The following is a 13566-nucleotide window of genomic DNA, read 5'->3' as shown; positions in this document are numbered from 1 at the left end:
TAAGGATCACATGGGAAGAGGCACCACGGTTCAGGGCCCGGAAAGGTTGGCAGCCGGACACGCTGTCATCTTTAATCCATGGTGCCTCAGAAAGCAAGAACATGGAGTTCAAACAGAAGTGAAGAGTGTTCTGTACATGGACGGATTTAGATATAATTATCTATTTAAGAACATAATGAGCTAGGATTACCCCGGCAGTTATTGGAATTGAATGCTAATACTTTGTCTGTGAATTCAAAATATAGAAACAGGGTAAACATGGTGGTCACTGCTGCCCTTGCTGTATTCTCCCTCCCTGACCCCTGGGGAGGGAAGCTCTGCCTCATTTCCCCGTGTCCTTCAAGTCACTTCTCAGTAATAACATTCTCTTAGGCCTGTTGTCTTTTTCCAACAACCAATGGAAATTTGTATGTGTTTTTGAGGACTCAGACTCTCTATAGTTAATAATGTTGTTATTAAAAAAAGTCTTGTTTATGGCCTGAGTCTCTGGTACTTGTGCTCACCACCCAAGTCCAGCACCCATTCCATCACTTATCTCCTCAGCAAACACCCATTGCATGTCTGCCACATGCCAAACACTGAGTGTTGGAGATCAGAGACAATGACTTCGGCTCTGCCTGGAAAATATCCTCAGGGTAGTTAGAGACAAGTTTGGAAGCCAGCCATTGCAGCCAGGGCTGGTAAGGGCTATGGTGCAGCTATGACGACGCCCCATGTCATCACAGAGAAGGGGCATCCACAGCAGCCCAGAAGGACAAGGGAGGGCCCTCTGAACTGGCTTAGAGGGGAGTAGGTTGGCTTTTAGAAGGGAGAAGTAGATGTGAAAGGAGTAGCAAGAGGCAAGAACCAGATAATGAAGGAACTCGGAAGGTCTGGGAAACCAGCAGTGGGCTTTAGGTTGGGAATGTGGCAGGTGACAGTGGTTCTTTAAAATCACCTTGTGGCATGTTCTTATGTGTGGAAGCAAAAAAAAAAAATCTATCTCATAGAAGTAGAGAATACCAGTCTCATAGAAGTAGAGAATACAATGGTGGTTAGGGAGGTCGGGAAGGGTAGAAGAGGATGGAAGAGGAATAACTTCTAATGTTCTATAGAAGAACTACAGTTGAGAACATTTAATTGTATATTTCAAAATAGCTAGTAAGAGAAGATTTTGAATGTACCCATCACCCTACTCTGAGAGGTGAGAGGACTGTGGAGAGCTCCTAAGTCCTGCAGGCAGTCTCTGATGGAAACTGGAACCAAGGCACCAGTAGTAGGAGTCATGGAAAGAGATTTATGTTAAACTGAAAAGGTGAAATCTACAGGATGGGATGCCTATTCGGACATGTGGAGTGAGAGAAGTCTGGGACAGGCAACTAGGTGTAAAATAGTGTTGTTCCCTGAGGTTGGGAATTCTGGAAGTCCAATTTGAAGGGGTGGTGGGGACAGCATCATCAGTTTGAACACCACACTAAGTCTGCAATTCCTGCAAAAATCCAAGTGGCTATATCTGTTGGTAACTGGCTGGTTCATGCTGGAGCATAACAGAAGCATGCTGATTGGGAAGTTGATCTGAAATCATTGGCATATGTGGTTGTTGAAGTCAGCTCATTGAGCCAATATCAAAGGCATACTATCAGAGCCAGCTTGTGAGAATGTGACCTGTATAGTCATGCAGTATCCCACTCTCCAAAGGAAGCCACATTCAATTTAATACCCTATCATTTCTATCTTGAAACACTCAATTTTTAAACAAGGGGTCCTGCATATATATATTTGCACTGGCCCCTGAGGTAGTATAGCTAGTCCTGCCTACAGTGGCCTGGTACTGTGCACAATGGTGGGGCTACACGCTTGGTCAAGTCAGACATGGTCCTTGCCTTAGGAGCTTACACACTAGCATGGAAGGCAGACAAGTCCTCAGTTCCAAAATGTGACATGTTCCATACTAGGGGAAGTACCAGGCTAAGGAAAAATGTAAGAGATGAGTTGAACTTAACCTTGGGGCTAAGAAATGAGATTGCCCAGGGTGGGAGAATGGTGAGACATAGTCATCCCCACCCACAAAGGTGTCCTAGGAGGTAGAAGGGAAAACAGGAGGAAGAGATCCCCTGGAGCCAGTTTGGGAGAGACTTAGCAAATGCTACCATAGAGATCAGAATGATGATTTTTTTTTTTCCAGTAAACGTAGCAACAGGGGAGTCATTTGGTGATTCTTGTGATAGCAGCTGGGTGGACAGAGAGGCAGGGTATGAATCTACCACTGTTTGAGGGATCAATGGGAAGCAAAGAAGTAGAGACCCAGCATATACATACAAAGTGTTCTAGAGCATGGTTTTATACTATGGCAGATATCCAGTGGAGAGGAAAATTGAAATACTGATGTTGGGAGGATTCTGGGGTGAGGAGTAATGGACAAACTAGCCCTAGTCAGGAAGAGAAGATGGCTTGGGGAGCAGGTAGATTTCCAGGCAAAGTCCCCTCCTCTCTATGAAGTCGATCTCACATTATTTAACTGAACCTCTGCTGCCTCTGGTTTCTGTTTTCCTCCTGCCTCAAGTTGAAGAAAAGTGTCTCCCAAGTTCTCTCCTCTTCTCTTTCATTTAGCAAATATTCATGGGGCTCCTGCTATGGGACAGACATGATACTAAATATCTGGAATATTCAGGAACAAAAAGCCCCTGACCTCCTGACACTCAGGTCCTGATTCTGTGGCCTGGTGGAACAATGGGTTCTGTCCCAGTGGTCCAGGCTGTGGGGTGATCCTGGGTCTGGGACACCCCAACCTCTGACTTCCCTTTCTTCTTCTTCCTCATCCTCTTTTGCTTCCTTCTGGGGTGTCTCACTTTCCTACTCTATACCCAGCAATCAGCTGAAATTCAGGGGTCAGGTAGAAAAAAAGAAAAGAAGTTAAGACTAGCTTGAAGCAAACCTTTGAAAGAAAAGACTCCTTTGGAATGTATCACATAACTTTCAATCCAGCTCCAGGGATCTCAAGGCCTTCACCTAGACCTTCCTGACTCCAGGCACCCTTTCAAATTCTCCAAGTTTCTCCATCCTCTGTCAAACCCTTAGTCTATTTTGGTAGTAAATCTCAGCTCATAATTAGGACAATGACCATGCGAATCAACTCACATGATTTGTGAATGGTGAATATCATCTTTTGGGTTGCGAGTGAGGGGGTTGCATTTTATAAGTGGTTTGTAGGCTTATAAGAAGGAATCAAATTTGTCACATTTTAGGCAGTATAATAATAGAAGGGATAAAGAATATTACAGTAAGAGGCGTCTTTTTTGCAGAATTAGCTTCCCTACACTTCCATTTTCTCAAACTTCTATCTCTGGAGCCCTAAATGCTCTAAAGCCCCCAAGATTTTCATTGTCATCTCCTCCCCTGCCTACACCCACACCAGTTTCTATGATAGCAGCAACTGGGGCACGGGTAGTCAGGGTTAGGGGCAGGCAGGGTTGTAATAGCTGGAACCATTATAGGGCTTGCTTCCAAGTTAGGGACTGCTTTCAAGAAAGAGACTGCCTCTCCAGATTGGGAGAGGTGCCTGCACAAAGAAGCAGCATGCCCTAGAATCAATGAGGTATCCACCAGATACCTCATTGATTGAACTCATGGAAGGCGTCTCCCACGTCTACGGGTCCTCACTAAGAAGTGAATCAGGTCTCAGGTCTCTGGGTCTCTGGTGCCAGGGAGTTGTTCAGATGGTATAAAATGCAGTTCCCTAAGCCAATCTTATTTGTCACAAAAACGACAGCCTTCTGCCACAACTGATGGATCAGTGGCTATAAAGTGGCTGTCAGGAGCCACTTCAGAATCAGAAGGTCTGAAAATGGGAGGCACCTCTGGGACCAGGTCCAAGAAAGGTTGCTTCTTGGTTATCGATCCTGCAGCCTCTCTTTTAGACATCAGCTTTGGGAGCTCTCTTCTCTCAGAAGACCTTGAGTGGGCAATAGCTCTTGAGCACATTTTTCTGGAGAGTGTGAATTTTCTGATCCTTGAGACAAAAGGAAAGTGGCTATCTCTGGACCCAGGATATTACCAAGGATGCTCAAGATCTAGGCCAGATGTTCTCAGATTTTAATGTGCTTATGAACTACCTGGTGAGAGTCTGGGGTGGGGAATCTAAGATTCTGCCTTGCTATCAATTTCCCAGGTAAGGCCAAATGCTCCTGGCCCATTGATCCTTTGAATAACAAGGGTCTGAAGTTGAACCATCCACTACATTGAACACTAGCCACAGGGGACTAGTTAAATTAATTAAAATTAAATAATGTTAGAAATTTAGTTCCTTGACTTCACTAACCACAATTCAAATGCTCAGTAGTCACATATTTCAATAATGGACTCCACAGATAAGAATGTTACCATCCAGGTGCAGTGGCACACACCTATAATCCCAGCAACTGTGGAGGCTGAGGCAGAAGGATCTCCAAGTTCAAGGCCTACCAGGGGCAACTTAGTGAGAGCCGATCTAAAAATAAAATAAGAGTTATGGGTGTAACTCAGTGACACAGCACCCCTGAGCGATGTGGTGGGGATGTTACCATGATCACAGAAGGTCCTTTCAGATAACCCTGGACTAGAGTGAGCCTCTGCACCATTCACTTATTCACCATTCACTTATTCACCATTTATTTGTTGTGTGCTAAGTAATATGCTTGGTGCCAGGCATTAAATCAATAGTGCCAGCCAGGAGAAAAAGTAATCAAAGTAACCATAAGCTGACCAGAATGCAGTGCCCTTAAAAACAGAGATACCCAACCTCATAGGGGATCCAGAATTGCAGCGCAGGTGGGAGGAGAAAGCCGGTCCTGGCCTTTTGTGTGTGACCCGAACCACACCGTGGTTGATCTTCGTCACAATACTTATGAAATTGGCTGCTGACAATGCATTTTCACTATTTCAGGGCCATAATCATCAGAAATGGAGAAATCATCCCCATGTCTTCGGAATTCACCCCCGAGACGGAGCGCCAGCGACTTCAGTACCTGGTAAGAGGCATGTAGGCTTGGCAGAGGGCAGTGGTGTCAAGGGTGGCCTCAGAGCTATTTGGGAAGAATACACTGCTGGGCCATGAGAGCGGGCCCACAGCAGTCAAACGACATATGGCATTAACTCCTCCACACACACCTTCTGGATCACACATCCTGGCTCCGTGTGTGACGACACACTCCACCTCCGTGAATTTATTATTGTGGTTGATTTTCTCCCATCTGTGACCAATTGGAGACATAATGTGCTGTGTTTCTTTTCATGGGTTGGTGTTCACAATGTGAAGTGCAGTTCTGAAGAGTGCAGATACCTTCTAGGTATCAGGGACTCACTCTGCATCACATCCCGAGGAAGGCCCTCGGCCCACCTGGCAGCTCTGAGATCCTGCTCACACGTATCATGCTGCATGCTCAGATGGGAAGTTCAAGGCCCTTTGGAAAAAGTGTAGATGTCATAAAATCCATTTCTACCCTGAAAATAGATTCTGTGAATAGATCCTCCTCTTTGGGGTGAAATCATGAGAAGGCTACGGAGAGCTCTGCTTCCTTAAAAGTCTCATTTTTCTGGAATACAGAACAATCCGTGTCTTCAGAGTCCAGGGGCAGGTGTTGGGCATAGGATCTCAGTTAAAAGTGACTGTGGTAATCATTCTAGTTTTCTTTGGGGTGAGCATCTCTGGGGACTAGCCCTGTGAATAGTAGTATGTGAAGGAAATACTTTCTTGCCAATAGGATTTCTTTTTTAGACAACATAGTCAAGCAGTGATTGTCTGCTCTTAGGAAAGAATTGATCTACATGGCTCCAAAAGGACTTTGTTCATGTCTCTGAGTTTCAGTATGTGCAAACAGACCGAATCTGATCACTTTGGTTGATGTATAAAGTTGCTGTGCCCATTCCCTCAATACCCTGGTCTCTGTGTTTGTCTTATTTTTTTAACCAAGCTGTGTCACCGTTGCTAGTTACCTGGTATTTGTGAGGGCAGAAATCCCAAATCAGTGGAAAATCTGCTTCCTTCTTTCAGCTACTATTATCTTCTAGCCTTTGAGTGTTGTCTCAAGCAGATAACCTTAAAGCCACTTGTACAGAATCCAGACTCTAGGCCTCTTGTTTTCTTTGGTTGTCTAGACAAGTGGAGGGCATCCTTCGGCAGCTCACAGATCTTTATTCTGGTCCCTGCTCTGGTGTTCCAAGGCTGGATAGGTTTGTGCAAGTCTCTTAACCTCTCTGGACCTTGGTTTATCACTTGTGAAATGGAGTGATAGACAAGAGTGTCACAAAGGGCCTTGGAGCTGCAAGGATTCCTCCAAGTGCAGCTCAACCCAGCTGGCCTCTTCACTACCTGCCTGGCCTTCCCCGGTCTGTCATTCAGGACCATGCAAGTCATCTTATTGTGGATCTTGTCACTCCCTGCCTAAAAGCCTTTGGCTGCCCACGACGCACAGAACACAGGTCATGCTGTTGGCTGATCAGAATCCTGCCCACCTCCTGCATACCGTCTCACTGTTGCCACCACCCTGTCACCATGTATACCCCGTGATAAATATCTATCTTCCACGGCCAGCACATGTCACAGTCTCTCTGACCTCCAGGCCTTTGGAAGCATGCTTTGCCTATACTGCCTTCCCTTTTCCACCAAGAGAACTCGTCCTCATGGTTTGAGACCCCAGCAAATGACACTTGTGGAAAGTGTTCACTAATCTCCCAGGGAGTCAGTCCCCAGTGCTCATACAGCAATGTCTAGAGGCCTGCAGTGTGGCTCATAACAGAGAAGACTTGGAATCAGTGTTTGTTGACTGAGGACAGAAAGGTTGCCAAGCAGAACTCTCTCCTCTGCCCTCTCCCCCGGGTGTCTCACAGCAGGGCACAAGACCTTTACCTCCCCTGCCCTCTTCTGTACCCCAACTTCGTCACCTTCTTCGGCCTATTGAAACCTGTTTCCTGTTCCCTCAGGTGTCTATTTTCTAACTAGAGGCAATAAATAGTAGTAGCCTGACTTTTTGTACCTTTTATTTTGAGATAATTTCATGTGTTCTTGTTTCAGGAATGAACCTAGGAGGCTAGCCCTTAAGGAGGGATGAGAATGCTGAAATGATTCAGATTTCCAAGTATCAGTGGCACATTTTGGGATAGTTGAAATAAGATGTGCGTGGCTTTGGATCTCTGCTTTGTCACGTAACTGTGTGCATTATTTCCACAAAGCAATTTAATGATCCCCAGTCTTCACTTATGGGGATAGAAAACCTCAGAAGGCTACAGAGGGATTAAATGAAATTATATGTGCACAGTTCTTCCGTGGCACAAGAACTCATTAGCTATGTTTTATTGAATCAAAGCCTTACTGCCTCAGATGTCTTTGTTTGGGCTACTATAACAAAATACCATGGACTGGGTAACTAATAAACAAAAGAAATTTTCATCTCACAGATCTAGATGCTGACAGGTCTAAGATCCAGGTGTCACAAAATTCAGTGTCTAGTGAAGGCCCCTTCCTGCTTCATAGACAGCTGTCTTTTGTTTGCAACCTCATGGTGGAAGAGACCAGGATGCTCTCTGGAGGCTCTTTGACAAAGGCATTAAATCCCATTCCTGAGGGCTCTACCCTTAGGACCGGATCACCTTCCCAAGGTTCTGCTCACCTCTCAGTGCCATCACATTAGAGATTTGGCTTCAACGTGTGATTTTTTTTTTTTTTTTCTGTTCTGGGGATTGCACCCAAGGCATTGCCATGCAAGTATTCTTTCACAGAGCTACTTCACCAGCATTTTTTAATTGTTAGCTAATTTGTTTATTTTCAAGACAGTCTCACAAAGTTAGCCAGGCTGGCCTTGAACTTGAGATCCTCTTGCCTCTTGCCTCAGCCTCCCAAGTTTCTAGGACTACAGGAGTTCACCACCTGGTTAACATGAATTATGTGGGTCTGCAAACATTCAGTCTATAGCCAAACCCTGTGGCCAGCAACCACACCCATATCCTTTCCTCTTTTGTACTTAAGAACAACTTCTAAGGTTGCTAACATCAACGTGTATTTTGGTGTCACTCTTAGACCACTCTTGTCCACTATTCCTGTGGACACTATTAGCTCACAGAACTGAGCCTAGTGTTTAAATTTCCAAAAGATAACATTGTCCATATTCTTACTCCTAAATAAGATTATAAGTAAAACTTGTAACTAAACTTCTCCAATTTATGACTAAAATTTTTTCTCTCAGACATCAGGGCTATAAATGCTCAGAACATAAAATGCCCTGGTTGTCCAGTTTCTCATTCCTTTGGGAATCTAGGGATGTATACTTTGAAATGAACAGCTCCAGGATCAAAAATCAAATGATGTGAATGTGACAAGGTATTTGAGAGAATAAGAGAGAGTATTTATAGCATAAAATAATTTGGTGGTGAAATCTTTATGGTAAAGTACTTGTGAGAATTAGGAGGTTCATAGCATAAGATCTTGAAAAATAGCATCAACCAGGAAACCAGAGTGTGAGGTGGACTTCTCTCACCCCAATCATAAGCTGTGTAACCTCAGTCCCCTCACACAGTATCTCTGAATCTCCTTTTCTCCTAAAAGAAACAGGTAATAGTATTTCCCTTGAGATTACTCAGAATAGGTTCTGAAATGAAAATGAGAAGTAAATATAAAATACAGATGCTCCTCAACTTAGAATGGGGTTATGTCCCTATAAACCCATCGTAAGTTGAAAATACCTTAAGTCAATAGTGTGACTAATTTCCCCAGCTTACCAAACATCAGAGCTTAGCGTTGCTTAACTTACACAAGCTCAACACTTACATTAGCCTGCAGTTGGGCAAATCCTCTAGTACAAACCTGTTTTATAATAAAGTATTGGCTAGCTCATGTAATGTGCTACATACTGTGCTGAAAGTGAAAACCAGAGTGTTCATGTGGGTTTGCTTTCACACTTTTGTAAAGTCAAAAAATCATTAAGTCCAGCCATTGTGAGTCAGGGACCATCTCTACAGTAAGTGATTTTAAGTGCATCTTAAAATCATAATCATTAGGATTAACCTATTTATTCCTGTTTTTTGAACACCTGTTCTTTGGAAATAATGGTGAAACAGTTTGGTGAGTGACAGTTGTAGTATCCTTTTCTGTTACATGATCTCTTCCCTGTTAGTATATTGCTGGAAAATTAACAATGGATTTCTTGTTCTTAGGTCAAATCAAATTGTGTATGTACAGTGTGTGAAGAACCACTCGTGAAAGATTCATCAAACCTTCTAAGTCCCTCGCCACATTGAGCAGAAGCCTATAGTCCAGAGGGATCTGACTTGTAGAAATGGCTAATGGTGTTTTTAGGCTGGGGAGGGCGGCCAGAGCCCTTTGTACAAGAGCCATTTTTATCTGCGTTGGTGAGGAATGTTCTTGGTATGCACAGTCCGGATGTTGGGGGATTATAGAACTGGAAGCAGATTACAAAATGATGGATGGGGCAGGCACGTTAATTCTGTTTGGTCTTGCATCCCGACCTCAGAGGGCCCTTCGCGCAGCTCTCTGGGTAATGTGAACTTTGTTTGGTAGATTCTCAGGCTGGGTGATGAATCGAGCACGCTTGCCAGTTTGACATGTTCACACAGAATGTGGCAGGTGTGTGACAGGGGCATCGGGGCCTCACTCCTGCTCCAGCAGTCAGGGAGAGCCGCTGATCCTACAGTCATGAAAAAGCCTTGCTCTTTTGTAGTTGGGCTTGTTTTGTTTGTTTGTTTGTTTGTTTGTTTAATATTTCCAGAGTGATTAAAATAAAATATGTAAGAGGGTCCACCAAGCTAGACAGAGTGTTTTAAATGGAGTAAGGCTCAGGTAGGAGGGAAGGGGGTCTGGTTTCTGGGTGTTTCTCAGCAGCACTGAATACTCAAATGCCAAAGCCTCCAAGAAATTGCCCCCACATTCACTTCAGGTGATAGCCAGAAACGGATCTCCCTCGGGGGACCTGTGCAGCCCCGAGGTGCGAGAGTGATGTCTTTCCCTCTGTTCTGCCTAGACATATTTATAAACTCTGATTTGATTACATTAAGATGTGCTGGTATCATCAAACCTTCCAATAATGTGCTTCTGTCCTTGTAGAATAATCCAAGTCTGCAGTTGTTTTTCATCAAGGGCAATGCACAGAAGAGATGAAAGTGGGTGTCAAATACACATTTGATACACGCAAGTGCAACATTATCTGAGGTGACTTCTTGCAGTGTCCTTGGAACTGTCCCGGCTCTCTGTGCCGCCTCATTCTGTTTGTCAGTTCTCCCTGGTGTGAATCTCGGAAAGACTTCAAGTGAACAAGCCTCTTGGCTCACTGGGATTTCTCCTGCTCAAGAGTTATCTCCACTGAAGTATTCCTTAAACCTGAACCTGCTTTTAAGACAGGAGGCTTTCACGGGGAGCCTCAAGTGTACTCATGAGTGAAAAGGACAGGTTCATCACCCTCGCATCCCACTTCACCTGGAGAGCAGGATTAAACTGGCCAGCCTGGCTTTAGACCCAGAGAGACAGCTCTCTGCTTTACTCCCTGGAAAATGTACAAATCTTGAGAAAAAAAAAATCCACCCAAAGCCATCTCCTTCCCCGTTTAATCCCCTTTCATGACAATGCATGTGAGTTGCAGATTTTCTAATTAAATAATGGCAGGCTCAAAGCTGTTGTGACATTTATCATATTTATGCAGAAATGTCATTGTGTGTTTTTCTTGGAAACCACATAAACCAGGCAGAGTATCATCAGTATTCAGTTCTATAACAACTTACATACACAAACTTGATTCTTGCTACTTTGAGATTTTTGAAGGACAAATTATGAATGAGAATTTTTCATGAAAGATTCTAACCCATACTTATTAAGAACTCAGCCATTTCACATTTTTCCCTTTACTTTTTTAACCCAAACCAGAATATTCTATTCCTTCTCTGTAAAATCAGGTGAGCAGCCTTGGCCCTGGAAGAGCTTTCTCATTTAACTATTAGCATGACCACCAGTGGCTTGGCTGACATTATTAATTTCATTTCATTCTTGACCTTAGACTTCTACATGATAAATCATCTTGAATTATATGACTTCCAATGTTCCTCTTATAGTCTGATGAGATTTTTTTCTCCCTAAAGGCAAAAAAAAGGAGAGATTACTCAAAAAAAAAAAAAAAAAAAAAAAGATTTGTATTAGACACTGAAATTCTTCCTTTTGATAACTTCCTTCCAAACACTCAGAGGTCTGAACATTTAAAAATTAGTTTATCTGAAAGTTTTAGCTAGAGGACTTTACAAAATACTGCCTGTGTGGGATTCGCCATCTTATGGAACACATAAGTATTTTTACTTTCCATATTCTCTTGATGGGAATGGAAATTGGAACAACTCCTTTGGGAGAGGGCTTGGCAGTCAGTCCAAAACCAGAACATGCCCTGGCCCAGCAGTTCCACTCCTCGGTATGTACCTAGCAGAACTGTGTACAAATGTTCACCAAAAGACTCGAATGTGCAGAGCAGCACTGCTTATAATAGCCCACACTGGTAACTGTCCAAGTGCCCATGGAGAGTTGGATGAGTAAATAAATTTTGGCACAGTCACAGGATGGAATACTGTACGGCATCAAGAATGAACAAATTGTGACTATGCACAGCATGGATGAATCTCACAGACTTAACAAAGCAGAGGGGGCATCCTGTAGGATTCCAAACAAAGTACAGAAATAGGTAAAGCTGATCCAAGCAGAGAAGCGGCAGTGATTGGATAGACTCCTGGCATGTTCTGTTTAATCTAAACGCTAGCTCTGTGGGGGTGGTCGCTTTGTGAAAATTCATCAGCCTGTACATGTATGATATAAGCATATTTCCATATATCTTATACTTCACTGAAGGTTTTTTAAATACTTCTGCTTTATGCAACTATATGTATCTATCATCTAATTGTATATTAGCCTTTGCCGGAGGACCTTTTTTGGTGTCCTGCAGAAAGCCACACTCTTGCCACCTCTTTGCCCCACACGTTCTAAGAGCAACTCTGGACACTGTGTCTACCTCTGGACACTGAGCTGCTCCCCACTTTTTTTTTGCCTCTGCTCTGGGCGGCACTCTCCCCAGAGTCCTTGAATGACCAGCTCCTAAAATCCTTTGCAGTTTCTCTCTGACATCTCTCTACCTGGTGTGTGCCCCACTCTTTGTCCCTTGGCCCCTAGACATACCACCATTTTGCCCATAAACCTTCCTTCATCTCCTTGCTAGTGAGTGAACTGTGAGAAGAGCTGTCTCTTTCCTTACTCTTTGAAACCCTGGCCCCTGGTGCTTGGTACATGCTGGAGCTCACGTGTTGGTTACATGAATTCCTTTAGTTGGATTCCCCAAAAGCTGAGACAGTTTCCTCATCAGCTGACACTATTCACTGGCCAGCTGACCACAGAGTAGCAGGAAGAAAGTTTATTAAAAAGAGAAAGAAAATGAGGAAGCATTTTGTGTTCACTAGCCGGCAATTTAAGTAACCTCAAGACCCACGGTTTCTACATCCCCTGGAAGCCCCTATTCAGCCCTCAGCTGAAGCTCCAGTCACCTTGGTCTGCTCCCACAACCAGGCCCGGTTTCCGTCCCCGGGTCTGGGTTGCCTGCTCCAGCTTCCTGTTCTTCAATCTTGCCAAGGTTCTCAAAGTTTCCCCCAGCCCAGGAGGGGAGCACTCATCAGGTCCCAGTCCAGATTCCTCCCCTACTCAGACCTTTGTTCTTCCTCTGCTCAAGCTGAGAGCTTACTAGAAAGTTCCAGAAGGTGTCTCCTCTTGCTCTGGGTATCTACAGACTCTCACTGGGATGGGAGACAACAACATCCCTTTCAAACATAGTACTCATTTCTGTCTCCTTTGTGCCTACAACTAGAAGAGCTTACAGCCATAAGAAGACATCCAGTCTCCCTGCCCCAACTCTGGTCCTGCCCTGGTATAGTAGGTTTTTCCAACATCCTTTACAGAGAGACGATGTCCTTCTTGTCCCCGGTCAGATCTGTCAATAAGCTTGTCCTTATTACCTGCCCAAGAAGTGACAAGGATATACCCTCTCTTTGGCAAACCTGTGTCTTTCCAGAATTCTTAAGTCTTGGTGACTTGTCTTTAGTGGTTCTAGAGTGATGGTTACCAGGCTTTTTCCTCCAGGTAATATTTGTGGTACACACATGAACTTGAAGGAAAGCCCCTCAACATCTAGGATGAGAGTGTAGGAAAAGAGGCTCAGGTTTTTATATGGAGCAGGCTAGTACATTTTAAATTGCACTGTAGTATAAAATGCTAATTTCTGGGTTTCTAGTCTGCATGCTCATTAAGTAGAGAAGAGACCTAGTCTTGTCATATTCTTAGCATGGTGAAATATTGTGGGATTTTAAATAGTATAACTTCAGTCACATTCACATGATTTATGGGAAGATTTCTATCAAATTAGAAAAGATTGTTTGTGTCCAAGATTGTTTTTACATGTCATGAGTTTTAGTTTTAACTTTTTCAGTAACATCCTAATGGCTCCGGAGGCTGAGGCAGGAGGATCACGAGTTCAAAGCCAACCTCAGCAACTGCAAGGTGCTAAGCAATTCAGTGAGACCCTGTCT

General features: G+C 43.9%; 1 protein-coding gene across 1 annotated transcript in view; it reads left to right on the top strand.

Annotated features, from left to right (window-relative positions):
• Ppm1h (protein phosphatase, Mg2+/Mn2+ dependent 1H) overlaps nt 1-13566 on the top strand; it is a 265919-nt gene that overhangs the window by 168880 nt on the left and 83473 nt on the right. The window contains exon 5 of the mRNA XM_076854810.1: nt 4901-4985. Coding sequence (XP_076710925.1) covers nt 4901-4985 — 85 coding nt within the window. The remainder of the gene's footprint in view (nt 1-4900; nt 4986-13566) is intronic.

The sequence above is a fragment of the Callospermophilus lateralis genome, chromosome 4, assembly GCF_048772815.1.
Source record: "Callospermophilus lateralis isolate mCalLat2 chromosome 4, mCalLat2.hap1, whole genome shotgun sequence".
Lineage (NCBI taxonomy): Eukaryota > Metazoa > Chordata > Mammalia > Rodentia > Sciuridae > Callospermophilus > Callospermophilus lateralis.
This window is presented reverse-complemented; position numbering and strand designations above follow the sequence as displayed.